This window comes from Schistocerca nitens, chromosome 2 (genome assembly GCF_023898315.1).
Source record: "Schistocerca nitens isolate TAMUIC-IGC-003100 chromosome 2, iqSchNite1.1, whole genome shotgun sequence".
Lineage (NCBI taxonomy): Eukaryota > Metazoa > Arthropoda > Insecta > Orthoptera > Acrididae > Schistocerca > Schistocerca nitens.
The window spans coordinates 870,958,965-870,985,949 of record NC_064615.1 but is presented as its reverse complement, the minus strand read 5'-3'; the positions used below and the strand labels follow the sequence as shown (position 1 = coordinate 870,985,949).

Sequence of the window (26,985 nt, the reverse complement as noted above, 5' to 3'; positions counted from 1 at the left end):
GAAGTTTCTTTTATTGCAGTCAGTTTATCTTGGCTTCTTTGTTTATGAAAAAGAAAGAACTGGTCTAAAAGGATGTATAAATAGAACCTTTACTTCGTCGCCTTTTTTCATCTCTCGACAGCACACAAGCCATTGACCTTTTGTTATCATAGGCACAAGCACCAAGTCCTACAATCTGTTCAAAAGCATGAAGCATATGGATGTACTTGACTTTTATGAACATAAAAATCCTTAAAATGAGAAATAATTTTTGCTTTACCTTTACCTTTGGACTTGCTCATAGGAATAAAAGCGTTATACTTCTGATTCTTCGTGACTGCTATGGCTTTATAAAATCTTTTTGCCAACCTCCTTTTTTATGCTGCAGGCTCATCGTTGTCACATAGGGGTGACTGATGGCACATATGCCCCACTCAGACAGTTGGAAGGAAGTTCATATTTGATCATGTGCTTCCATAACTCATTAATATGAATGTTAAGAAAATAGGTTCAATTTTTATTTTATATGCATTTATTAAGCCACTGGTTTCAGTCTATATGAATATCCTCAAGTGACAGTGGCACAAATGTGCGAAAGTCATAATTTATAATGCTTGATTTCCCAATAAAATGTTGGAATAAGACAAGTACAATATTCTACTCCATTGGCATAGCTAGGTACTTCTCGTTTTCCATTATGTGCCTTTCAACATTTTATTAGATGCTTAAGTATTTTAAAACATGAATCAGGCACTTTTCTTCCACCTTACCCATCGATTACAAGTGTTTAATGAGTTCTACGTGCACACAGTTATTTGGTCCTCTTGTCCGTCACCAGTGCTTTGCTAATAGTGATTTGGTCCTCTTGTCCGTCACCAGTGCTTTGCTAATTTTATCTCAACAATTCATCTCTACCGAAGTGAATTACTTTCAAAAGAGGTGGATTTTTTTACCTGGCAATGCTTTGCAATTGCTAAATATGTATGGGAATTGCATATACATCCTAAATTCCTTGCCCCCCTCTGCCCATCTCTTCATTTTCTCTCTCTCTCTCTCTCTCTCTCTCTCTCTCTCTCTCTCTGTCTCTGTCCATCTCACCCCCCCTCCCCCCTCTTTCCTTTATGTCCATTTCCATCTGAATCTTCAGTAGAATATTGTGTAAAAATTTGAAGTAAATCCGGCAAGATCTATTCCAGATTTTTCGTAACAGTTTTTCCTTGTTCTGTATTAAATGTATGTTTATACAGGTAATATATCAAAAAAATGTGTAGCCTATGTCCATCCGAATGTTCATTATAGCATCGTGTAAAAATCGTAGTAAATTGTCAAGAACTTTTTGAGACTTTTGGTAACAACATTTCCGCTTTATGTATTACATATATATTTATATATTATACATGTAATTGTCCAACTGTGCGTGTGTGGGGGGGGGTATGAAAACCTGTGACTGCAGAACTGTCAAACTGAACAGAAAAATTTTGCTCCTTTTCTTTTTCATATCAAAAATTCATTACCACACACGCACGCACACACACACAAACTGACCAGATTGGTCGAGCCGTTATCAAGTGATGATCTATCGTAACTGATTTTAATTTCTGACTTTTCGGAGTGGATTTTCCAAAAAATTTCCATCACGCGAACTTTGTTCTGACAATTCCAAAGACTACAAAGACAAAAGTCAATCAGATCTGCTGAGCAGTTCTTAATTGATGATATTTCATACATGCAGGAACAGATGTTAATTTCTAATGTTTCTGCTGGATTTCCCTAAAAAATATATATCATTTCTGTCAGGAAACAGTTCGTATGAAAGAAAATTTTAAGCAAATTCAGCATAAAAGTCAGAAATTAACATCAATTGCTGCATATGTGAAATATTATCAATTAAGAATGGCCGCAGCTTGCAAAGCAAATGCATCTGAGATACAGTCAGCAATACGAATAGGAGTAAAATAAAATTTATGTCTGTACATTACGTTTGGAATACCATAATGAATATTGTTGCAAATTAAAAAATAGTGTATGACTAACACACATTATTTTCCAGAACAAAAACTTCCAATTTTGAAATTTTAAAGATATAAAAAATTTTAGTTTGGGAAAATTTAGTATTTTAATTAATTTGGTCAAGCAACAAAATTTTAAAGCCTATAATAAACTGAATAAAATGGTATAAACTTCTGGGTTGTACGTCAAATATTTTTTGAGATACAACAATTTTAAGGTTTCGAAACACTGAAAAAATTGCAAAATTTCGGAAGCCTCAAACGTTAATAACTTGGAAACAGTGTCCAAAAAATGTTTAATTTTGGATTTTGTCTTATTTTGATTGATAGAAAAAAAAGACAAAATATTACAAGTTTCTAAGCCATCAAGGTTCAAATTCGTTTTTTTATTGGTTGATTTCACACGAATGACTAAGCAACAATGCTTCATTGTAATTATTACAAGGCTTGCTCTGAGCAGCAGGATGCGATGTGCCAGCAGTGAGGCTGCAGCATAAACGTACCTTAAGACACTTGGTGAATATTCCATTGTAGCTAAGTTGCATGAACACTATTAATTCCAACCATGGAGTGGTGCCATGTGAATAAATAATAATCTGTCTGATCACTTGCATCCATTCATGTCCATTGTGCATTCCAACGGACTTGGGCAATTCCAGCAGGACCATGTGATACCCTACACGTCCAGAATTGCTACAGAGTGGTACTAGGAACACACTTCTAAGTTTAAACACTTACACTGATCACCAAACTCTCCAGAAATGAACATTATTGAACATACCTGGGATGAGTTGCAACATGCTATTCCAAAGAGATCTCCATCTCCTTGTACTCCTACGGATTTATGGACAGCCCGCAGGATTCATGGTGTCAGTTCCCTCCAGCACTGCTTTAGACATTAGTCGAGCCCATGCCAGGTCGTGTTGCGAAACTTCTGCGAACTCACGGGGTCCCTACATGATATTAGGCATGTGTACCAGTTTCTTGACTCTTCAGTGTATAAAAGGAATGTGCAGAAAGTGATGAAGAGAGAAGATACAGATCTTGAAAGATAGCCTATATTCATTTTAACTTACCAGTCTTACCCAGTCACGTTAGGACCGGTTTCTTACACTTAAATATTTGTCCATACATTAAATCTATTAGTTACAAAACCAGCACCATATACAGAGGCAAGGGAACTGCACTACTTGCCCTTAAAATTGGTACACCACGAAGATTACGTGCTACAGACAGGAAATTTAACCGACAGGAAAAGAAGATGCTTTGATATGCAAATGATTAGCTTTTCAGAACATTCACACAAGGTTGACGCCGGTGGCGATACCTACAACGTGTTGGCATGAGGAGAGTTTCCAACCGATTTCTCATACACAAACAGCAGTTGACCGGTGTTGCCTGGTGAAACGTTGCTGTGATGCCTCGTGTAAGGAGCAGAAATGCGTACCATCATGTTTCCGACTTTGATAAAGGTCGGATTGTAGCCTATTGCGATTGTGTTTTATCGTATCGCGACATTGCTGCTCGTGTTGGTCGAGATCCAATGACCGTTAGCATAGTATGGAGTCGGTGGGTTCAGGAGGTTAATAAGGAACGCCGTGCTGGATCCCAACGGCCTCATATCACTAGCAGTCGAGATGACAGGCATCTTATCCACATGGCTGTAATGGATCGTGCAGCCACGTCTCAATCCCTGAGTCAACAGATGGGTACGTTTGCAAGACAACGACCATCTGCACGAACAGTTCGACGACATTTGCAGCTGCATGGACCATCAGCTCGAAGACCGTGGCTGCGGTTACCCTTGATGCTGCATCACAGACAGGAGTGCCTGCGGTGGTGTACTCAACGATGAACCTGGGTGCACGAATGGCAAAACGTCATTTTTTTCGGATGAATCCAGGTTCTGTTTGCAGCATCATGATGGTCGCATCCGTGTTTGGCGACATCTTGGTGAACGCACATTGGAAGCGTGTATTCATCATCGCCATACTGGTGTATCACCCGGCGTGATGGTAGGGGGCTGCCATTGGTTACACGTCTCGGTCACCTCTTGTTCGCATTGACGGCACTTTGAACAGTGGACGTTACGTTTCAGATGTGTTACGACCCGTGGCTCTACCCTTCATTCAATCCCTGTGAAACCCTACATTTCAGCAGGTTAATGCATGACTGCATGTTGCAGGTCCTGTACGGGCCATTCTGGATACAGAAAATGTTCCACTTCTGCCCTGGCCAGCACATTCCCCAGATCTTTCACCAATTGAAAAGTCTGGTTAATGGTGGCCGAGCAACTGGCTCGTCACAATACGCCAGTCACTGCTCTTGATGAACTGTGGTATTGTGTTGAATCTGCATGGGCAGCTGTACCTGTACACGCCATCCAAGCTCTGTTTGACTGAATGCCCAGGTGTATCAAGGCCGTTCTCAGGATCTATGCATCCAAATTGCATGAAAATGGAATCACATGTCAGTTGTAGTATAATATATTTGTCCGATGAATACCCGTTTACCATCTGCATTTCTTCTTGGTGTAGCAATTTTAATGGCCAGTAGTGTATTTAGAACCTTGCAGCCCCCATCATCCGTTTTTCTCAGTTGCACCAATTGTGAAATGGCCAAAGGTAACATTAACATCTCAACATAAAGAAAATCTTTTATATTGCCAACACCTGCTCATATTGCAGCACATGCCAAATTACACCTGCCAGAGAACAAGTTTTGAAGATTTCTAAGACCAGCAATGTGCTGTCAGTACCATCAAGACAAAAGATCTTACCATCAGTGGTTGGTCCATTCTACCATGGACCTCTCTGGTTTCCTACCCGAAAAGGAAAAGCTACTATGAAGAGCAAGTCAAACTCCAATAGAATAAAAGCTAAAGCCACAGAGGTGTCATCAGCAGCCACCTCTGTCACTGGAGATTTATAGATGGAAGTGGTCACTTTAAAAGACCCACCAAATTTCTCTAGCCCACCTCCCATTGCCTTGGACTGCACTACCCCTCAACATGCAAAAAGAGAGGGAAGGCAAACCTCACCAATAGGGTAATATACTACAGTGGAATGTAAATGATTTCGGAAATCATGTAGAACAACTGAAGCTCCCATGAGAGGCAATAACTGCATGTACGTTGCTTCAAGAACATGGTGAAAGGACTAAGTGGTGCCAACTTCATGATACTATCAAGGGAAAAAAATTAGTGCAAGCTGAATCATTGTGTTTGTCTACTGCATAAGAGTGTGCCAATATAACTCTGTTATTGCCAGTGCTGCAGTGAAAAACTGTGGGTTTCAGGAGCACCTGCATCTAGTCCACATTGACACCCGAAATCTACTTTGTCCCAGCTTTTTCGGGTGGCATGTAAAAGGCAGACTTCAGAGTAACTGTGCAAAGAGCGGTTCATATTATTCTTAAAACTGTTTTTACCTTAGATCATGCCTCTTGGTCACTGTTTACGTTATTTTCACTGATAGAACAGTAAAATGCTTCTTTCATGTAGTTTATCAAGTACATAATATTAAAAAACTGTAAGTCCATTGCTTGTTTACAGCTACTTTCTTTGATGTTTCACCCCAGAGATAAAATAGTGGTTTTCAACATTACTGTTGGAGTGTGAAAATCCATGTTTGTTCATGAGAGAATTGAGATTTTCTTCACTGTAATGTGTATATTGAAATTTATGTTGCCTGGTCCTCATGAAAGTCTTGTGGAAATGGAGTGGTTAGGAAGAATTCTTCTACAAAGGATGTTCAAAAAGTTTTGCACAGTCATCTCTAATTTTTTTGTTTTTTGCAGAAGGAGAATGAAATTTTTTGTGAACATACTTGGAACATTTAGCTATAAGTTGGTATATAAAAGTATATTCTTTTATTTACAGATGAGCCATAAGGGACCGTGAAGTAGATGTCAGGTTGCGACAATGGTCCGTAATGAGTTCCTCTTCAAGACCGGCAATGACTCTGCCACATCGATTCACAGGAAGTTGCTCCCTGTTTATGGGGAGGACACAGTGGATCGTAGCAGTATCCAGCGGTGGTTGCAGAGGTTTAAAGAAGGTGATTTCTCTCTACTGCACAATCCACTATGCGGTAGACCATCGACGGCATGAGTGATGTGAATAAGGAGACCATTAATCAAATTATCCAAAATGACAGATGTGTGATGACATGACAGCTTGCTGAAATGACTCGTTTGTCATTGGATAGTGTGGTATCACTGGCACAGTCACTGGGGTGCAGAAAAATGTGTACACGTTGGGTGCCTATCTTATTGGCAAGAGAAATGAAAACGAGGAAGAATGTGTGCGAGGGTCTCATGAAGACCTTTACTGAAGAGGTGAAATAGTGTTTTGACGATGTCATTACCCAGGATGAAACACAGTTGTTTTTGTCCAAACCTGAGAGCAAAACCCAATCCATGGAGTGGCGTCATCCAGGATCCCCTTGGAAAAAGAAACCAAGACTTTCACAAACAGCAGGCTGAAAGGTGATGGCCTCGTCCTTCTGGGATCAGTGTGGTGGCATTTTCATTTGTGTTTTGGAACCTGGCTCCACAATTAATCTGGACCGTTACTGTTTGTCATTGGTCAAGCTGCGACCTGCCATCAAGACCTACAGACCACAGCTTCAGGGTCAGCTCATCAGACTACACCATGACAATGCCAAACCCCATACAGCCCTTATGACGCAGGAGAAAATCAGGAAAATGGGTTGGAAAATTGTTCCTCATCGTCCCTACAGTCCGGACGTGGCTCCGTCTGATTTTTACCTATTTGGTTGCCTGAAGGCCCACATGCACGGTAAAACATTTGATAAAGAGAAAGACTTTATTTCCTGTGTCAAGCGATGGTGTAAAAGTCAATCCCCAGAATTTTACCAAAGTGCATTTACCTCATGGAGAGAACGTTGGACCAGATGTGTCACAGTTGATGGAGGCGACATTGAGTGGGCTCAGTGTATAACTAAATGTTCCAAGTATGTTCACAATAAATTTCATTTTCCTCCTGCAAAAAATAAAAATCTTAGACAACTGTGCAAAACGTTTTGAACACCCTTTTTAATTACAGCATACTGGTGTTTAAGTACTGGCACCGTAAGGAGGTGCTAATAATGTGCATTATTTCAAGGGTGTGGCTGGTGGATACTTTCATGCAGCAATTCATGCCTCTAAGTTCATACCTCCACAGTCCCTTGCTACAATTACCACTGTAACAGTCTAAATTGATTGATACATTAACTCTCCTTTGAACAGAGTGACAGAGTGATTTCACTCTTCCTTCTTTAAGAAAAGTATGCACTGTCCAGCTCTGTGATACAGAGTGCAGTATAATACAATCATAAAGAATGCCGTCGTTTTTCCGAAGTTTGCAGGCTACAGTGTATCCAGGTATCATCATTTTCAGGATGAAACAATTTGTGAATGAAATAAACTGCCTCCCTTTCCAGAAGATGTATTGTAAAATCTTTTACACAAATATACACACAATATGTCACCCAAAATCATGGACGGGAAGAGGCAAATAGTTGGAGTTAAGTATTTGATATCGACTTAAGGAAACATTAAAATATAGATATATGTTCATCTTTCTTTTCGTACATATCGCCTTTAGGCGCGGGCATGTCTATATTGCATCTTGCCCCACGCAGTGTTCACATACTTATTAAATGACGTATACTTTGTGACTACACCTAAATAAGATCCATCTCACAGCATATTCCCAATTGTTCAGGTGCAGATTCTCCAGCTTGCAGGTTATCCATGCGTAGTTCAGCGGTTTTGGAAAAAAAAAGTATAGATAGAATGAATATTTTTGTTTACAATAAAATTTCTGATTGTGGTGATGATATAGAGGATGAAAACCTCCGCTATTAGTAAACTCCACTACCATTTTCAGAAATTTGGTGAACAAAATGTACTGACCAAAAGAAGAGAGGAAAGACAAGTTGATCAAGAACCCATTGGCATGCACACCAAGGCACTGAAATGTTTTGATCTGTTAGAATAACCAGGACAAAGTTCATGTGACTATAGCAGTGGTTTGACTCTTCTGAAGATGAGAACCGTAATCAAGGAAAAAATGAATGAAAAACGGAAACAGGAAAATTTTGGATGGTTATTTCCTTAAATTCGAGGGCCATTCCATTTTAGCTCAATCACTCCATGTCAGTCATGGCCTAATATTTTGGTATAACTTAGCATATTTGTTCCGTTTATGGATTTAAATAAGAGTGCAAAATATTTATGCTATATCTCAAATGGTCTGGGTTTTGCAGCCAGCTAACGTTTTTGGAAGTTTAAGGTGTGACATATTATGCATAGAATGAGATGTTCCTCATCCTTGATCTCCACTGGCCAACGAAAGATGTTCGTAAGTTAAGTAGGAAGCACCCCACTTTTGGGAGGTTTTTGATGGTTTGTACAGATCACAATTGCACTGAGACTGTGCTGTTGGTTATAAGGGCCGGAGCACACATGACCTCCATGACTACAAAGGAATCATCATGGAAAAGACAATTGATGTTCAGATTTTATTGTAAAATTGTTCAGTCTCTCTTGTGATACTCACTCATTGAAACATCTAGCTGGAATTTTACACCTAGGTAGTCAATCAATTAGAAGAAGTTAGGATAGTGTATTAAAAGAAATACTTTGAGTTCAACTTCTCTGGGTGTATTATTCCACTAGATAGAAGGTAGTCTCTTTCTGCATCATCAACACTGTGTGGAAGAAGTTGGTTCACGGTTCAAGGGCACTGCATAGCAGGACCCCATTGCAGCATTGATATTGTTCAGTGAATAACAGAAAACATAAGAGAATCTAGTAAAATACAAGAGCTAGAGATCAACTACTGGACTGTTCGAAAGGCCCATTCCCATCACCACCAGCAGAAAAATAAGCCACAAAACATTCAAAGTTCACAGCTTTTTTTTTTTTGTCGGACAGAAGAAATACATGTTTTTTGTATTTTGACATAACTGTTATCAAGGAGTGTTACTGAATGGGATTTAAAATGTTTATGTGACACCACAAACGGTCATCAAACCACAGTCACTAAAACAATGAAATTTTTAAAAGTTTTGATGAGCTGAGTTGTCATTTTCAAATGTAATCACAAACCTGGAAATCTTGTGACCCATTTCTGCTGCCTTTGCTTCAGTTTACTGGTTTTAGTTTTGTTTTCTTAATATTTGAGAGAAGAGTGATTGCAATTATTATTGCAGTTTTCTAGGTCTGTGATTGCATTTGAAAAGGACAACTCAGTGCATCAAAACTAGTTATGTAACCTTTTAAAAATTTCACTGTTTTAGTGACAGTGGCTTGAGGACGGTTTGCGGTGTCAAATAAACATTTTAGAAATACAGTGTGTTCAAATATACAAGATATAATTCAATAGTAAATGATGAAGAGGTAAATTATCTTCCTCATTTACTATTGAATATTGATAAAATTCTTTTAAAGTGTTCAGAGAAATATGAATTAAAAGAATATGAAACATCATGTAACATTCAAGGGGAGAACAATATTATGGGAAGGAAACTTGCTACTCACCATATGGTGGAGATGCTGAGTCGCAGATAGGCACAACAAAAAGATTTTCACACTTAAAGCTTTCGGCCAATGCCCTTCAACAAAACACACACACACACACACACACACACACACACACACACACACAACTGCAGTTTCGGGCAACTGAAACAGCCTGAGACTGCAGTCGTGTGTGTGAGTTGCGTTTGTGTGTGTGTGTGTGTGTGTGTGTGTGTGTGTGTGTGTGTGTGTGTGTGTTTTGTTGACAAAGGCCATTGGCTGAAAGCTTTTAAGTGTGAAAATCTTTTTGTTTTGCCTATCTGCAACTCAGCATCTCCGTTATATGGTGAATAGAAACTTCCCTTCTCATAATATTGTTACATTCCATTCTGGATTTTACATTGTTTGTTAAAGGGGAAAACGATATTTGAAAAACTATTTAAAAAATTACTCTATGAATTGTTTATTAAATCATAGACAAAAGTAATTAACAAAATTCAAATTCTAGCATACAGTTTGTGGAGTTTACATTTCCTTTCTTTAACAACACCAATTTTGCATTAAAAAACTTAAGTTTACGGTATTGAGTAACTTGAACAATATTAAATACACTGCTTGAGGGAACATGGTTTGAAGCAAAATAATAATTCTAAATTCTGTGTTATTGTTCTGTAAGTGTGTTTGGTATTTTTGGAACTTGAATATGAACCCCCCTCCTACTGTGGTAGTCCGCCGTCCACGGAATCAACACAATATACTCATCCATCCTTACACAACACCTGCTCCCAATCCCTTACCTCACGGCTCATACCCCTGTAATAGACCTAGATGCAAGACCTGTCCCATACATCCTCTTACAACTACCTACTCCAGTCCGATCACTAACATCACCTATCCCTTCAAAGGCAGGGCTACCTATGAAACCAATCATGTGATTTACAAACTAAGCTGCAACCACTGTGCTGCATTCTATGTAGGCATGACAACCACCAAGCTGTCTGTTCGCATGAACGGCCATTGACAAACTTTGGCCATAAAACAAGGGGACCACCCTGTTGCTGAACACGCTGCCCAACATGATATCCCTCATCTCAATGACTGCTTCACAGCCTGTGCCATATAGATCCTTCCCACCAACACCAGCTTTTCTGAGTTGCACAAGTGGGAACTTTCCCTGCAGTACATCCTAAGTTCCCATAACCCTCCTGGCCTCAACCTTCGTTAGTCAGTGTCCTCACCCATCCAGCGCCCTCCCTGTTCCCATTCTAACACTACACAGCCGTCATTTCACTGCCCCACCCAGTCTTTTAATTTCTTTTTATTTCTCTCCTTTCCACTACTTACCCCCTCCCCCATCAGCACCTTCTCTCCTGCCCTCCGTCTAAACTGCAACACTTCACTGTCCGCCACTCCCACCATACTATCTCTCCCTGCCCCAGCCTCCTCCTTACCCCCACCCAGTCGCCACTCCCATCATGCACTGGTGCTGCTGCTCACAGTGTGGTTTCAGTTCTCTGAGACTGCAGACATGTGTGCAAGTTGTGTGTGTGTGTGTGTGTGTGTGTGTGTGTGTGTGTGTGTGTCAACTGCTGACAAAGGCCTTAATGGCCAAAAGCTACAATTGTGTGAATCTTTTTATTGTGTCCATCACGACTCAGCATCTCCGACTCAGCATTTCCTTCTCTGGTATTGTTACATTACATCCAGGATTGTCCATTGTTTGATTTGAATATGAACATATGTCATACGTTCTAGAGTGAGTCTGTAAGTTCTCCCAGTTGTTGTGGGCGAGCGGTTCTAGGTGCTTCAGTCCGGAACTGCGCTGCTGCTACAGTCACAGGTTCGAATCCGGCCTCAGGCATGGATGTTTGTGATGTCCTTAGGTTAGTTAGGTTTAAGTAGTTCTAAGTCTAGGTAACTGATAACCTCAGGTGTTATGTCCCATAGTGCTCAGAGCCATTTGAACCATTTCAAAATGTGAACCTTCTCTCTTTGGCCAGAATCATGACTGATGGCCATGAGGATGTACAAATTTTATAGACATTCTTTCTGTTTGGCATTCCCATCACTAACCATACCACAGTACCATATCTTGTTGGAAATACAGGCTATGAAACATCCAGAATATATATCATCTATTTTCACAATAGCTGAGTAAGAGCAAAGAGCTGGTTTTGCGCCGCTGCTGATTCTTCTAGCCTCAATTATTCCCATGTTGTACATTGTTTGGAAGGTGTGGAAAGTTCTTGTTCTTGGAAGAGTCTGAACATTTTGCATGCAATTCTGCAGAGTTTGATGAGCTGAATCAATTATTTCTTTAGAGATAAGTGTTAAGTTTAAATTTGTAATATTGGCTTCTGAAAATTTGAATAGTTGATGTGTTGTTATTCGCGTGTCCGTATGTCACTGTAGGCTTTCCTTTCTAGCTAAGCATTTCACAGTAACACCCTCCCCCCATTACCATCTCGTGCCTGGTTGCAAAAAATGCCCACTGAGCTTTGAGTTGAAAATCCTTTTGGTGCAGACACAGATTCATTAAATCATATTTATTTTTATACTGGCCAACACAGCTGTCAGTGAAGTAGTGAATGTTTGTTTTGTGTGTGCAGTTCGTTTTCAGAAACGTTACTGTTTTTGGGTCACATATATCATAGACATATGAAGGTCATCAGAAATGATACGAAGAGGTAAATCAAGGTTTTCATTGCTTGCATCCCTGCTGTGAATCAGTACAGGACGAATAGTGGGTGAATCTGAGGTCCAGTGGTAAATTTGAACATCTTCTTGTATTATGAAAGCATAGTTTTCACATAAATCCATTGAAATGACTGCTGAGTTTGAGGATGCTAATTCCTTTAAATTTCTAAAAATCAGTGCTTGTAATTTGGCTGTGTATGAATATGGTATTAACTCGTTCAGCTGTGTCACTAACTTATCAACTGAGCTCGAGCACTGTGTTATATCAGTTTGGTCAGTTGTAACCCACTGACTGCACTTTGCAGAATCGTTTTCATGGTTAACCTCAAGTTTTGTTTGTAAAAACTTATAACATTATCTTTTGATGGACACTTGTCACAATTCCTTATCATGCCCTTCGTGCCTACTCCTTCACCAACAATATATGACGTAAGTTCTTTGTAATTGTCTCCAGTACTAGCCCCGTGACTCAATAAAATGACTGTTTGATTTATTATGCATGCGCACGTTGTGTACCACTGGCACAAGCCAAAACACACCACTTAGGTCTCAGAAAAAAAATGATGTAAAACCAATTTTTAAGCCAGGATTTTCCAACTTAAAAATTGAATAGAGCTCATGAAGAGTACATAAAATCATTCATGTTCTCTTGTCTACGTTTCTTCCTATATCCATGACATCCTTCATACCAGGCAAAATTTTGGACTATTCATCATTCTGATAAAACATTTGTACTAAAGTTCAGGACACACACGTCCAGGCCGTGTTAGGGCTGAGCGTCAGACGAGTGACGGGCGTGCTCCGGTCCGTTCCTGCAGGGGCCACACATGACCGGGGCATGTCTGTGTCTTTGTTGTTCCTTGTAGTGACTCAGACGTGGTGATCTGTGTTTCTGTTTGTGAAAGCTGTAAAACATGTTCACTAACTTTCGTAATAGTGAATTAGGACTTATAGCACTTGCTTTAGACGAAGAGGAAAAAGAACGAAGGCAAACAAGAAGAAGAAAATTATGGATCCACAGTGCCTGGAAAACAAGACTTGTACAGGGAGAGTTTCGAACATTATTTTCTCTTCTCATAGATGATGAGACTAAGTTTTATGAATATTTTAGGATGACACAGTACACCTTCTGTGAACTTTTAAAGAAACTAGAACCAAGACTGAGAAAAAACGACACTTTCTGGAGAGTATCAGTTTCACCCAAAGAATGACTGGCTGTTTTTTAAGGTAGGTTAAAGAAAAGTACACAAAACACAAATAAATAGGAAGTTTTAAGGACAGCATTTTATTTTATTACTTTAGTAATTGAAAGATAAATATATAAGTTAGTAAATAATACAGTTAAATTTCTACTACTCTAAGAAAAACAAATGAGGACTATTCAGTGAATTAGTTTCTGAAGCTGATGAGGATGCAGGGGCACTTGGAGGATGATGGCTTTGGTTATTTATATACGAATTGTGGGAATCCCTTTGCAGATCCAAAAGCTGCTGTGTAGGTTCTGTTGACTCGTTTTCCACAGGTGAAGGATATGTGTTGAAACAAATTTTGCTGAGGAATTGGAGGATGATAGAGTGAATTGATGGAAGAGTGAATTAATGGACTGATACGCCATTCATGAGTTGCTTCAGTTCAAAGTCTTGTACAATTGAAAAAAATCCCACTTTTAGCTTGATGAAAAAGTAGTGGATGCAATGATTTTAGGGCTGGTGCTATACCAACCGAAAAAGCATCAACAGGGTTTTGTATTTCTCTGTTTTTCACCTTTTTTTCTGCCAAAATGTAAGCCATGAGCTGGCTTGATGCAGATTCTTGTGTTTTAACCTCTTGCTGAAATTTCAGTGCTGGTTTCATAAACGTGTTCTTATTTGAAGTGATGGATGAATGAGCTGATGACGTCTGGGAATGCCGAGTGCCATCTATCAAATTCTCTGTTTCACTACCCTGGGTTTTAATGATCCATTCTTCATCTGCAATGTCTTCTTGTGTAGACTCTCTTTCGTTTTCAACAATAGACTGCTCCTCTTGGGAATCTGTATTTGATTCTTGTTTATGCTCATTATTGTCTTGCGTGTAAGGAACATTGGAAACTGTTTCTCGTTCTACCATGTAAGGAGGAGGAGGAGATTAGTGTTTAACGTCCCGTCGACAACAAGGTCATTAGAGACGGAGCGCAAGCTCGGGGGAGGGAAGGATGGGGAAGGAAATCGGCCGTGCCCTTTCAAAGGAACCATCCCGGCATTTGCCTGAAGCGATTTAGGGAAATCACGGAAAACCTAAATCAGGATGGCCGGAGACGGGATTGAACTGTCGTCCTCCCGAATGCGAGACCATGTAAGGAAGCAGAAACTTTAAGAGATCTTCATACTTATATTTATGTTGATGAACAGCAGCTTGTCCTGAAACAGTTTTCCTTTTCTGCAGGGTCTTCCTTAGTTGGTCACGAAAAGATGCCCTTTTTTTGTATTCCTCTATTCCACCTGTAGCAAAAATATTTTAAATCGCGTATTTATATTACAAGGTTTAAAATGCTGCAATATGTTATAGATTATACCGTATTTCTCATCTTACACAGTTCAATTTTTTTTCAGGTTCCTTGCTACAGGAGATTCCTTTAAAACTATTTCCTTCAGCTACAGGTTGGGAAAATCCACAGTTGGAGCTATCGTCCATGACACCTCTAGAGCAGTTATCGATTTATTGTTAGAAGAGGTGATGCCTGTGCTGAATGAAGAAAAATGGATTGCTATAGCTGAGGAGTTTTTGACAAAATGGCAAGTTTCCAAACTGCATTGGATCTAGATGGAAAGCACGTAACGATACAGGCTCCGAACATCTCAGGAAGTCTCTATTGGAATTACTAAAAAACATATTCCATTTTGCTTCTTGCTCTGGTTGACCCATGTTATAATTTTATTGCAATAGACGTGGGAGTGTATGGAAAAAAACTCTGATGGAGGCATTCTAGTAAATTCAAATCTTGGAAAGTCATTGGAAAACAATACGCTTAGCGTCCCAAAGAGTAAAACTTTACCCGGAACTGATGTTGAACTTCCAATGGTAATTGTAGGCGATGAAGCTTTTCCTCTCAAAACATACTTGATGCGACCATATCCTGGCAGGAACTTAACAAATGGCAAGGCTATATTTAATTATCGTTTGAGTCGGGCAAGAAGAATATCCGAAAATGCATTCAGTATATTGCAACAGAAATTTCGAATATTTAGAAGAATCCTTCAGCGAGATCCTAATACCTTTACAATGATTGTGATGGCTGCGTGTATACTGTACAACTTTATTCTAAAAATGGAAGGTTATAGGGTGCCCGAACAGAGGATCGGCCAAAAGGAAACTGCTGAGGGATCCGGAAGATCATCGAATCTTCGAAACCTACCTCGAATTCGTGGGAGATGAACAGATGCTGCATTTGCTGTACAAGAACAACTCAAAAAATTCCTGAATTCTCCACAAGGGACTGTGGAATGGCAAGAACATGTTGCCATGGCGATATAACGATGACATAAACCAAACATCTGTTCGTAAAATAAAAAATAAATAAATATCTTTCGGGTATTAAAACTTGTATAGTTTTTATCTTACCTTTGGCTTGTAGATCTGTTGCAATTGTCTTCCAAACTCTGTCTTTGTACTTGATATTCCTGTAGTTTTCACTTCCCTGATCGTAAAGAACAGGAAACTTACGAACTTCTTCTATTAGTCGTTCCACATCCATGTTTTTTACACAGAACAGTCCTTCGCAGTTGCACAGCTCACAAGACAATTCTACCATCAGGCCGTGTCCGTCACGTGAAAAATTAAACACGGCGAATCGCGCCCGGCCCGGCCCCGGCTCGTTGACGTTCCCCGTGCACGGCCCGGTCAAGTGGGACCCGCTACATTTGTTTTAATGATGTATTTCATTGTCCAGGTGATGGATGATACTCGGACGTGTCTCGTCATGGACACGATTCGGACATGTGTGTCCCGACCTTAATTCAGCAGTTTCAGGCTTAAAATTTTTCCCACATCTGCAATCGTGTTCTGCTATAAAAAATAAATAAATAAAAGAAACCTTCTCTTTGAATAGTTTTTGGGGTTTATGGACAGAATAAGCAGATGCGTTGAGTGTCTTCGATTATTTTTCCCATTTGGTATCTCATATTTGGCCTTGGTTGTCACAAGTTCTAGAAATCAGGGATTTTCGAATGTGTGAGGGAAATTGGGGGGGGGGGGGGGGGGGGAATGGAAAAATCTTGTTTCTGTCTCAGTAGATGAAATGGTTTGTCTACTGAGATGTCATGCATCTTTGCTGGCTGGGTGCAGCTGAGTATGTGCGCTGCTTCTCTACTGCCTCATTCTTACTGCTTCTCCCCTTCCTACCACTCCCCTCAGCTGGCAGTGCTACCACCGTTTCTTACTGCTAGCCTAGCAGCTGTCGACGAGAGGCAGGAAGACGTGGGGAGTGGTTTGAATCTGATTCTCAGAGATTGTTGACACGGCGACCAGAGACTGGTATCGTGTGTGCATGAGGTGTTTCTGAGTGTGTGTGTGTGTGTGTGTGTGTGTGTGTGTGTGTGTGTGTGTGGGCGCGCGTGCGCATGCTTTGTTTTCTGAAAAAGGCTATGGCCAAAAAGTTACTTGTGAGAGAGAGATTGTCTTTTCTACATGCCTGTCCGCAGCTCAGCAATCATCTTTACAGTGAGCTGCTACCTATCCTCATTGGTTCCCAAAGTATTTGCGCAAGTTATCTGTTGCATGGATTGATCACCACAGTTTCGTTTCACCGACATGGTGTCTGTGATATGTTAACATCTAGCCACACAAATGAATTTCCATGACGGGCCAAAACCACAGACCATTTCTGTGGGTATTTCTAATGGGGGCCTGCTGATCTGAAGCCCATCATTTCCCACTATTGTGCAGGCCGTGCCCGTTGGATCTAGTCTCACCAATCTGCCTCCAGGCTGGGTCTGTTTTTGTGTGGCATAATCTGGAGGATTCTCGTGATTTATCCATGGACCCAGGACAGAGGTGCTCCTCGACAGGCCAGAGGCCAAGGGCGATGTATTTCAGGAATTGTGACTTTCTCACTGCAAGTACATCGAACAGTGCAGCATTTTATAGACATTGTATTTATTGTAGTACGGTACATTTTAGCACTTCGAAAATATGGGCGATAAGAAGAAGAAAATTGTGTCAGTCGTTAGCAGTTTGTACACTGTGTGCTCATACATTTCTTGAAAGAAAAATCATACAATACCTGCAAAACGATACATATAATACTGACAATAACGAACATAGTAGAACCAACATTTTATTGGTAGTCACGTGTATTGTTGGTTTACACAACTCTTCTCTGCCTCATACACTTCTTTCAAGAGGTCTACTTTATTCTGAGGTTATTTCTGAAATCAGTGAAGGTATTTTAAATCTGTCTTGCGACTCGAAGGAAATGAGTGTTTTTGTCACCAAATGTGTTTCATTTTATTGAAATAAATTAACAATAGTGGTCTTAATGAAACACACATACCATTTGGCTTGCTTTCTCCATCTAAAACCAGTTCATTACAAAATATGTTGATGTTAGTGCTTAAGATTTTTGCTCACACGGGGTAGAAATACAGAAGTCCTTAGGTTTTTTGGTCAACTTATGTCTTTACTTGAGATCTCAGAATTTGTCAGAGGAAAATGCTAAAACTTGTCTGGAAATCAGGGAATTTCACTTGGGGAAACTTGTGGCAATCCTGTTGGCATTTAATATAGCTTCAACTCTACACTCATCTTTTTTTTTTTATTTCAAAAAATTGTTTCCTGCAGGATGTACACAGTTTTTGTCCTGGTTTCACTTTGTAACCTTTTGATAAAATGTTTCTACTGTCTTCTATGGTTGCACTGTGAAGTGCTTTTTGAATTAATGATTTATGTTTCTTGAAAGGGCCACAACAACACTTTTGTAAAATTCATACTTTTTCAGAAAGATACATTGATGGTGGAGACAAATAGATTTTACTTGATATCTGCTTCCATTCTAAATTTAAAGAATGTTAAATTAGTTTCACACAGTTCTTCAACAGATTGTGTGACTTTTTGTTTGACATAGTTAAATAAATGACCGCAGCTGTCGGTAGCTTCCCCAATGATGCATTTCTTCATTACACAGCAAAATAAAAAAAGGGGGGGGGGGGGGGGAACGCTATAGTTAGTTACACTTATCACAGTAATTATTGTCCACTATATTATTTAGAGCCTGAGCTCAATTTTCAGTTGGTTTTGACATTCATAGCTACTTTCACACTGTTTTAATATATAGAAAAGAAACAAAATTTGGTTGAATATTTTTCCTTCTATGTGAAATTGAAGAATTATGTACTAAAACACACAGTGAGCCAGCGTTACCTAATGCTGTAGAAGGTGAGTCAGTCTAGTGGAGGGGCGTGGTTGGACTCATGTTTTCTCCTACAGCAGCAGTTTAGTTACAATGGACATGTATACTCTGCAACACTTTGCGTGTTTCACAGATACATGCTTTAAAAATGCAGAAACTGTGACCACCACTTGGAGGGAGTTCCATCTCCAATTCAACATTCCATGTTGCGATACCAGCTTGCAATACCGTTCTACTATGGGTCAAGAACTTCCATGAGACAGGTTCAGTATTGAAGAAAAAACTGGGAGGCAGTACAAAGATGGCCATGTCTCATGAAAACTTTGAAGTTCTGCATTGTTTGATTCAACATAGTCCAGTTTCTCTGCAAGATGATACTCACACTCTTTGGAGTTATCAAATTCATCGGTTTGGCGCATTTTATACCACCTCATGAGTAGAAGCCTCAAGATTTTGTGAGAAGGAGACTTTTGCTGAAGTAATGAAAGAGATGTTGCAGGAAGAACCTGAAATTGTGATTTTAATGTCAAATGAGGCTCATTTTTACCCAAGTAGCAATGTTAATAAACAAAACTGTCGTTATTGGTCTCCGAATAACCGTCAGCAAGTGCACCAGTGCCCACTGCATTGTAAAAGGTGACAATGTGGGCTGGATTAGGGAAATTTGATGTCATATGGCCTAATTTCTTCGAAGAAAATGAGAGAGTCGTCACTGTGAACTCGGGGCATTGTTTGACCATGTTGTGTGAATTTCTTGTCTCAGAACTTCGTCACTGTGACATAAATCATTGAAATGTTTGGTTTCAGCAAGCTCACACTTCCAGTGTTTGTGTGTCTGAAATAAGAAAATTGTTTCCAGGGAAAGTGATATCCAACAGAGGAGATGGTGACTAGCCACCCTGCTCTCCAGACATTACTCCATGTGTCTTTTTCTTGTGGAGCTTTCTTAAGAACAAAGTGTACATCTTTAAACCACGTACCATGCTTCAATTAAAGGATACCATTGAGCAAGAGATTTGTGCTATACCTTGTAACATGCTGGAGAGAGTGATGACAAACTTCACTCTATTGATCGATGAGCTTGCCGAAAAAGAGTGTCAATACTGAAAGGCATTATCTTTCACAAATAATTAATTTCTGTCAAAATTAACGTATGAGATGTAAACTATTATTCATTGTATATCTTTTGATGTAAAATATGTTGCTACAGCTTAAAATTTGGCTATGTTCTATAAATTCTAAAACCTTCAAACTATGCTGTCTGACACAGTATAAAGGAATGTTATTCAGCAGTTTGCAGAAATAAGATAACAAGAGTATAATGCTGTGTGCTTCTACAAAACTGCAACACTGTTGTTTCCAAAACTCGTGCAGAAAGAAGCAATACATAATCAGTTTAAACCATTACATAAATAGGTATCAAGCCTGCACATTAAGCAAAGTATTTATTCTTGTTTTTACTGCACTTTACTATTACTTTTCAAAAAGCAAAATGGATGTTGTTAAACAAAAGGGAATGTAAACTCAACACCCTGCAAGTAAGCAATTGAAGTCTTTTAATTATTTATTATGAAATAATATTTATTATGAAATATTATTATGAAATAATAAACAATAGAGTGAAAAAAACATTAATTTTATTTTCTCATTCTGACAGAAAATATCTTTCAGAACGAGAATATTCAATTATCCTGTTCTCTTTTGATGACATTGCGCTTGGTATGAATCTGCATGTTTGGTTTTAAAAAATTGAAAACTGCAATTAATTTTTTTTTTTTTTTTTTTTTTCCGTAACCATGTGAAGTTTCATGATGCCGTAATTCAAAGCTCCCTGAACTCTTTACATATTGATGGATACACAAATAAAATTTTATCAGTATTTGTTGGTAAATAAGGAAGAAGTAAGTTATTTTTTTTATATTGAATACACCCACAAACAAAATCTGTTAAATTCCAGAAAATCTAAACGGTTCGATGCAGAGCCAAAAATTTTTGTTTTCTTAGTTAAATGAACAAACACACTAAGTTTATATCAAAATCTGAGACAGTAGGACTCAAATCTTTATTTATTTATTTTTATTAATGTTTTTACATGATATGATCCTGAATTAAAAGCAGATGCTACAAAATAAAGTGTGTTTTAACCACAAATTGGTAAAGGAGTTGTCAGTTCCCACCATATAATTCATAAGTAATGCAGCGGTCTTTCAAAAGTGATATGTGTCATGTTTCGTGAATACATTAACAGTTTCCAGTAAAAGTTTGGGTAGTTTGGCTTATCTGAATTTTTCAGTTATCATTGCAGTCTGAGGTCTTCATTAACCCATGTGATTGACAGATTGCTGTATTGTCCTGTGGATCCATACCTGCCTTAAATGAGACATTCATAAAACCTTTTTTCCATGGTGGAATCTTGGTAGCATTTTCCGCAATAAAGAAATAAAGTGATCTAATGGGAACTAATTTCAGAAAGCAGAATTATGAACAATTTGATGTGGGATGGATTCAATATCTTCATTTAATTATTAAACGTGATTGTTTCCACATATGTCAAATATTATTTTATTTCTTATTGATTGGGGCTGTATTTATGCCTATGTGCATATTTGCAGTTGAGACTTCTGCCTGAAGATGCATGATATTTGAAACTGCAATCACTATAAACAAGATTGTATTTAACAGCTGTAAGTGGAAACAACCATATTTAAGAATGGTAATAAGGTAACAAACAGTGCTGCAGATACAGTGTAAAATATAAGATTGTGGACAAGGAGTTAAACATAATAAAAATAATAGTAAGGAAAGTTATGCAAAATTTGGAAGCATAAAATCACCTTTGAAAGCTGTACTAATTTTTCTGTCAGTCCATTTCCCAGTCCAAAGTTAGAAGCCATTGACATTTATGTCTGTGGAACTAAAGTAAGGAAACGTAAATCTCAAAAAACAATAAATCTTTAAAAGTATGAGGCATAAAGCCTAATAAATTGGTGGCATTGCTACATTTGTTGAGCATTCTACGGCTCATATTCACAAATTCAGTTGAAGTGTGAAGTTAATACCATGGTTTTTATAATTACAGAATGAAGAATACCTTGAAAAACTTCAAGAAGCTCGTTTGAAGGGAGAGCATGTATTGAAGCGGCTGGAGAATACAAAAATGGTATGTGTTATGAACAGTCAGTGCTTATAGTTGCATTCGTAATTGATAGATAATGTGCCTTCTATAGACCATTGCTCATTGCACAGAAAAGATATTTTGAAGCAGATAAGCACATAAAAAGTTTATTGCTTGTTTTAGCTTTGCTGTCAAACATGCAATCATCCAAGTGTCAGTTACACACACCTATCACTTTGCCCTTTTTTTTATTCCCCCCCCCCCTACCCCCCTCCCCTCATGGATGTAAGTGGTTACAGTACAAGGTTTATTTTCTCATGTGGACTGGTCATCTTCTGTCACGATTGCTCTGAGAACTTCGTGTTAATCTTTATTTTCCTTCCCTTAAAGAGTTTGTTGTGTGGTTCAGTGAATAATGTGCGAGCTAGGCCCTATGTCATCTGACCTAGGGGCTCAGCATGCATTTGCTGGGTACAGTCTTGGAGACCCTGGGGTTCCTTAGCTACGGACTGGTGAGCACCGCCAGTCCTCTGTTGCCATAAGCTCTAGGTATACTTCAGTGACCATTGTGCATTGCAGCGGTGGAACATTATGTATCACAGGGAATGGGGATCTTGGCTTAACTACACAGATCTCATTGATGGTAAAACCCATTTTTAAAAAAAGACAACTGTGATCTTTAGGTGTGCTGCGTGCTGATGAGATGCACGTCAGTTGAGGAGAAACAGTTGCTAATTGGGAACCTGCCGCACCCAGGCAAGTGGGGCACTGTCTGGATGGACTTCCCTCCCTAGCTGCTTTTGGGAACACAGTGTAGCCTGCATCTCATGTTTCTACTCCTAGCAGTTCAGTGGGCTTCTGAAAAGCATAAACTCCCAAAATCCTGAGGCCTCATGTGGCTAGTTCACCTAGGTCATTTGTGAAAATCAGGGACAATATTCAAAGTAACAGACCACATCCTGTGATAGATAACGTCTTTGTTGTAATGAAATGTGTGGATGTTTCTTTTGACAGACTGTCACCGTTCTATACCAATAAAGATTTCAAGTGTCTTGCAGAACAACTCAAATTCGTCAAGAGTTTGCACAGTGGTACTCTCCTTCTCGAGACTATCACAGCTCCTAAAGTGCAGAAGCTGTTGAATACCAAATACCTAGAGAATCTCCCATCAACACAGAGCTGAACTCTGGGTTAAATACGATTGAAGGAGTTATAACATGCCAGGACATTATGGGTGTGGATAGAAAAGAACTGCTACAGGAAGGGGGGGGGGGGATGTACAAGGGTGACTGAAGTGTTGATGGTGAGCTTCAAAAGTCAGCATCTTTTATCCCGACATTCAATCTGCTGAACTTACCTGAGTATAGTGCAGCAGGCTTTCTCCGCCTTAAGGTTAGACCTTACGTCCAAACCAGTTCACACTTCCAAGTGTGTCACACCATTGTGTTTGTCTGGCTACATATGGAAGATGTGTCTTGCAGCCCATGAACGAGATTTTCAACGCATCGCCCCACCTGTGTGTGTTAATTGCTTCCAGCTCCATCCGGTTTGGAGCAGGGACTGTCCTGTCTTCGCTGAAGAAAAGATGATTCAAGAAGTGAGTAACCCACAAAGTCTCATCTGTAGTAAAGGAATTTGAGGCCACTCATCACCCCAATTTTGTCAAGTCTTTTCCCTCAGCATTGAAACTGCCTGTCCAGAAGGTCAGTGTTAGACTGTGATAGTTAGGCAGAGCGCATTTACTTGCACCCATAAATGCAGCTGCCAGCTTGCATGACTGGTCCCTCAACCCAATCTTCCTGTCACAGAAACATTAAAAGTTGTCGAACATAATATCAGCCTAGACAGAAACCCTCATGGCAGTCAATGGGAGAGATCCAGCAGTGTTCCTGCTACATCAGCCTTGTCACCATCCCCAAAATCCAAACTGGGGTTGGATGCCAACTGGCGACAGTGATCCGCTCCAAGGCTATCAAACAATGTGGCCTTGGTCCTGTTCAGTGGATCAGACGATGACCATACCATTGCTGGTGTGAACATCGATGCTTGCCTGAGGGGACCGTCAAGACCTTCAAGGGACCACCCTCGCTCTGCTCCCCTCTGCTACAGTCTCCCCACCATGGCGGAATGACAGAGGGGGTTCCATACTGCAGTGGAACTTGAATGATTTCCAGACCCATGTGGAGGGGACTACGTCTATTAACTCAGGGTTAGACCAATGTGTCTCTGCCTTCGTGTGACACATTGTAATTTGTCTGATGTCCCTGAGCTACATGGCTACATCCTCCACAAGGAGGACAACCCCAGTGGAGAGAGAGAGAGAGAGAGAGAGAGAGAGAGCACTAAGGAGAAGTGGCTGTTTTTGTCAACAACATTTACCACTCCTCACTTCTCTCCCTCACAACCAGCCTGCAAGCATCTGCTGTATTGGTGCATGTGCTTCATTGGTTGACAATATGTTCCCTTTACCTGCTCACATGAGGTGTTTGACAAAAATGCTTTCAGTGACCTCCTTATTCAAGTCCCCCACCCCCTTCATCCTTTCTGGCAATTTAATGCGCATAATGTACTGTGGGCCCTCTGCAAACATATGCCCCAGGGCTAGAGCAATTGAGAGCATTTCCTTGTCCTTGCATGTCTCTCTGTTGAATATGGGCCAAAACTCACTTGAACACCGCATCAGGGTTGTTCACTGTCATCGATCTCTCAGTATACCCTCCAGCCCTTGTATGCACAGCTCAGTGGGAAGTGGTTGATGACTTGCAGTCGAGTGACCACTTACAAATTTGTATTCTCCTGCCAGGCAGAGTGGTGCCTGAAAGACATCGACCACAATGAGTGCCTTGTAGGTCAGACTGGACACGTTACGACCAACTTGCTGTGTTTGAACACTGTGATAGTGTCCAGAAATTGGTGAATCACATTATCCAAATGACCCACCAGCCACTGAAGCATCTATTCCGCAGCCTTCAGGCCAGCTGAAAAACCTAACTGCCCCTTTGTCGAGTGACGAATGCCACATTGTGGTCAAGTCCTGACAAGTGGCTCTGCGTCAGTTCAAGTGTTGACGACTGATGAGTATATCTCAGCCTTTCGGACTGTGAGGGAAAAATGTCGCTGAAGGGTCAATCCATACCAAGTGATCCAAGAAAAAAATAATTGGTAGCTTGACCATCTTAGCAAAATTTTATATTTGCTGGGTGAATTCCCCAGTGTTTATTAGTCACAAAAATATTTTTTTTTAATTATTGTTTATTATTTTGAAATGGCGGCCTTCAAAGTTATCAGCCACAAATTAAAAAAAAACTCAATTTTTGAACAGTAGTTTTCCAAAGAAAGATTTCTCAGCTATAATATTTTTTCTGCTATTACACTGTATAGTATAATTACTTAGAGTATCAATGGTGAGCAGCTTACACTTAAGACAATACACTATTTTAAAAATTGGATTTTTTTTATTTTTCCATTTTGTGGCCTGCAATATCTTTGTTGGGGGACCAGATAAAAATCTGAAAATTTCACAGTTAATAGACCTTTGTGATATCAAACTTCAGTATGAATTTCAACTTTGAGATTCAATTCAAAGTTATGGAAAAAAATTACAAACAAGAGTCAAAAAATACGTTTTTTAACATCTGCGATATCTAGGCTTATGGAATAAAATTTATCATTTATAGTATATAATTTAATCATATCTATGATTACTTACTTTTTTTTTAAATAAGCCTACTAATTGCATTATATTGTTCTCTTGTTATTTGTTATTAGTACATTGCTCATTGATCCTTTGAGAAATTTGTTCACTCAATTTGGGTGTTAGATTGTAATTTTGCCGAGTCGCAGTTGTAAATTCCATGGGAGACAGCTTCCTTAGTACATTTTTATGTGGCATCCAAACTTGATCATTCTCAATTTTTTTAAAAGATGTGCTTTGTCCTGGAGGGTGATAAAATACAACATGTACACCTTGGTTTTGACAGTCAATATTATCAACTTCGCCAATCCACCACTGTTCGTCGTAAACATGAGCCACTTTGTCTTTGTTTTGAAGAACCAGTTGTAAAAGTTTCCACACTGATGAAGTTCACTATCAGGTGAAGTTGATGTGACCTCACACTTCAGTAAGTTTTGTGAATGGGGTACAAAACAATGAAAAGCTGGAGCACCCTTATCTTCTGACAAGTGTTGTACCTTTCCTTCAAGGCACTGTCATAGACTTATTCCTCACATTGTACAAAAACATAGATAATTCCTTTGATATGTTTTTTTACAGAATTCAAACATCTCTTGAGGTGTTATGATATGATTGTCATCAGTCCGCTGCAGACTTGCTTTTGTGACAGCTCACTTTGTTGTACCCCAGACACAATCAAAAGCATTTTTTCCATGGCAGGAAGTGAAGAAGTGCCATTCTACATCAAACCCAAAATCTTCTTTATGAAAGGAGATGTTAATAATTTTTGTTTTGTTTTTATATTGACTTGCTGCCACATCCAAAAAGTAAATCAGTTTTTGTATGAAAGGGTGGTGCTGTTTAATGTAGTTTGTTAATTTTAATTGAAAAATGTGCACTGCTATAGTGTTGTGTTCAAGGTAGTCATTTATGACACAAAAGCTGTGCCTCATTAGTTTATCTTCATCTTTATAATAGAATACAAATGGATTAACTGTGGCCTGATTGTTTACCCAGTGGTGCCCTTGTACTTCATCTTGAACAACAAATGACTAATTTTCTGAAAAGTCAGCAAGAACTAAGCATTCATCAGCTGCCAATGTTTGCTTTTTGTCTTTCAAAAATTTACTTTGAGCTGTTGCAATAAAATGATGCATTTTCAGATTTTCAAGGTTAGCCACCAACACTTCAAAAAAACTCTTCTCGTGATTTTATGACTGTCACCATTTCAGTTCTGTCTTGTCTCACCCATTGTCTGTATTTTATATTGTCAGGCATCAAATCGTCTTCTTCGGATTCTTGAAACATGTCAAGTAAGGCTTGTTTGCCTGGACAATCTTCACATTTTCCCTTCATCATACAATTGTAACTGTCAATATTGCATACCGTAACTTCCAAAAGGCCTTTATAATCAACTCTAAGATTGGCCCCATCTGTCATCAACTTTACATTCTGATGATACAAACAAACACAAACATTACGGGTGCCAGATGCCCCTGCAACAGTACACTATCTTGGTCTCAACTCGCAAAACTTTGATCTTCCAATTTTAATGTCAAGACCTTCTTTTTTAAATTCAGTGAATAGTTCATTTAAA

General features: G+C 39.3%; 1 protein-coding gene across 4 annotated transcripts in view; it reads left to right on the top strand.

The window, feature by feature from the left end:
- Positions 1–26,985, top strand: part of LOC126237147 (uncharacterized) — a 518,724-nt gene that overhangs the window by 59,140 nt on the left and 432,599 nt on the right. For all 4 annotated transcript variants that reach the window (XM_049946992.1, XM_049946991.1, XM_049946990.1 and 1 more), the window contains exon 5: positions 21,680–21,760. In XM_049946992.1, the coding sequence (XP_049802949.1) occupies positions 21,680–21,760 (81 nt within the window). The remainder of the gene's footprint in view (positions 1–21,679; positions 21,761–26,985) is intronic.